The 2,357-nt window shown below is 40.8% G+C and overlaps 1 protein-coding gene across 1 annotated transcript; it reads right to left on the reverse strand.

Annotated features, from left to right (window-relative positions):
• Positions 1 to 484: 484 nt before the first annotated feature.
• Positions 485 to 1,942, reverse strand: LOC114470167 (serine/threonine-protein kinase pim-1-like). The gene has a single exon (XM_028458184.1). It carries the CDS (start codon positions 1,932 to 1,934, stop codon positions 567 to 569), a length of 1,368 nt encoding a protein of 455 aa, XP_028313985.1. The 5' UTR covers positions 1,935 to 1,942; the 3' UTR covers positions 485 to 566.
• Positions 1,943 to 2,357: the final 415 nt, after the last annotated feature.

A 2,357-nucleotide genomic window follows, 5' to 3' on the forward strand; every position in this document is an offset into this window, starting at 1 on the left:
TTATTCCTAAACCGCACACTGGTCACCAAACTGGCTTGACAACAGAACAATAAGCACAATATACACAACCACAATTTCACATCGCATCACTTAAAACCTAACAACTATTCCCCACCCATTCTATATCCCTAACCCTAACCCTATCCCTCTTCCCTGTTAACTTCCCCACCCCCCTCCAACCCCTCACCTTGGTGTAACACTGCCCTCTCTCTTTTACATCCTCCCTTTAATAAAGTATTTCTTACCCTTCCCTAGGGAGGGCTGGTGACGGTCACAATTATGCAATGAAATAAATACATTTATTTAATTGCAATAATAAAATATGCATTGCTGTTAAAAGATTGCACTTCTTGTAGTGTTAACCTTCGACAGCATGTGCAGACAAGGTAAAAAAAAAAAAAAAAAAAAGAAACAAAAACCGCTCAATCCACTGCTTTATATCCAGACAAGTGCGCACTGAGTGCAGTGTTTGCTGGTTCTCTGTTCCAGTTACTTGTTTTCTCTGTGCATCACTACAAACAACAGACTAATGAGTCTACGGAGCACCCGCAGTGTCCGCCATGTTGTCAACAACTTTTAGGTTCATGTGGACCAGTTAACTCCAGCCAGGGATGTAGAAGTAGATCCTCTAAGGTTGGACGTTGCATTGGGTCCAAGGCCAGACACTGGCTCAAGAAGTCATTGCATTCCATCGATACGTTTTCCAGCACCTTGTTGCCTCCTTTCATGTACACCGATTTTTCAAAACGGTCCCTGGCACAGGTAGTATACAGCATGGCTCCGATTTGCCATACCGTCGTACCGTCGGCCATGTAAGTTTCCTCACGATAAACTTCTGGTGGTGCAAATGCTGGAGTTCCAATGAACTTCCTGAAGGGCTCGTTTTCTACGAAATCCCCACAGCCGAAGTCGATGACTCTGATCTCAGGAGTTCCTTTGTTCCTTTTAACCAGGATGTTTTCCAGCTTCAAGTCCCGGTGGAAGACGCCATTTTTGTGCATTAGCAATGCAGCGTTGATGATCTGTTTGAAGATGACCTTGATCTGGTCCTCTGGTATATATTGTACTTCAAATAAGTAAATCTGCCCGTCCACTGTGTCCGGTGGTTGTTCCATGACGATAATCACCTCCGTCTCCAGGTGAAAGGTGTCCATGAGGCCAATCACGGCGGAGTTTTCAAAGCTGCCGTCACAGAGACGACCGGCCGCCTGCTCCAAGAGGAACACCTCCAAGATCTCATCATAAACATTACCCTGACAGTTCACTTTCACAAACTGCACGTCCTTCTTGGAGATATGTTTAATGGCCACAGGTGTAGAAGTGGACCGACGTTCTCCAGCATAAACCTGTGAAAATCCATCTTCACCGAGCAGTTCCTCTTCTTTGTACCTGATTGTGAACTCCTCGCTGCTCTTCAGGACAGCTGAATTCCGGTGGAATGTTGGTTTTATGGCATCAGGGTGATGACAAGAATATTCCAGCGCTTCAAGCAAAGAATAATTCAAGTCTGTTGAAGATACATTTAGGTTTGAACCAGAAGAAGATGAAGGGAAAGACGGTGTAGTTTCCCAGTTCCAACTCTTTGGATTTATGATGGTCTGACCACAACCAAACTCTGATGAGTCTGAAGATGTGATCGACAAGTCTGGAAACGAGATTATGTCCTGACTGAATAATTCTTTGTTTTCAATGTCTCCCTCATAGTGCTCATCATCCTCCTGCTGTGGTATCTGCTGTGGGATGCAGCTCCGCTTCACATCTTTGGATTTGTCCTTTTTGAACTTTTGGACAAACTTCTTTAAGTGTCTTTTAGTTTTCAAAAAAGCCCTTTGTAGAAATGATTCATTATTATTACTATTATTTTTTCTATTAATGTATTTTTTGAATATATATATATATATATAAAATATATTTTTCCTCACACAGCCAAACATGGTGACAGATAAATTAGGACTAAATGAGCATAAAAGGCAATGAAAGAACCAGTAGCATCATCGCCTCAATGACATCACAGAACATACACATCATAGGCCGACTGTTGATGATGTCATAGGTTCATTTCCTGTGAGCTTATTTCATGATAAATACTGTAAATAAAAACAACAAAACACAAAATGACTAAGATCGCACAATAAACAACTCAAACACAAAATGACTCCATTAAGACATAAAATAACAAAAACACACAAAACAGGCTGAGGCAGAAAAATATCCTCATTTATTTTTAAACATGTATTTATTTTACATGTATCTTACAGACTTAATTTGCACTGAATGTGAAAATAACTAGTTTTTTGTAACAAAGTAACTTACCCAACACTGCATGTAAGTTATCAATGCAATAATATGCCTTGATC

Source organism: Gouania willdenowi, chromosome 9 (genome assembly GCF_900634775.1).
Source record: "Gouania willdenowi chromosome 9, fGouWil2.1, whole genome shotgun sequence".
Classification (NCBI taxonomy): domain Eukaryota; kingdom Metazoa; phylum Chordata; class Actinopteri; order Blenniiformes; family Gobiesocidae; genus Gouania; species Gouania willdenowi.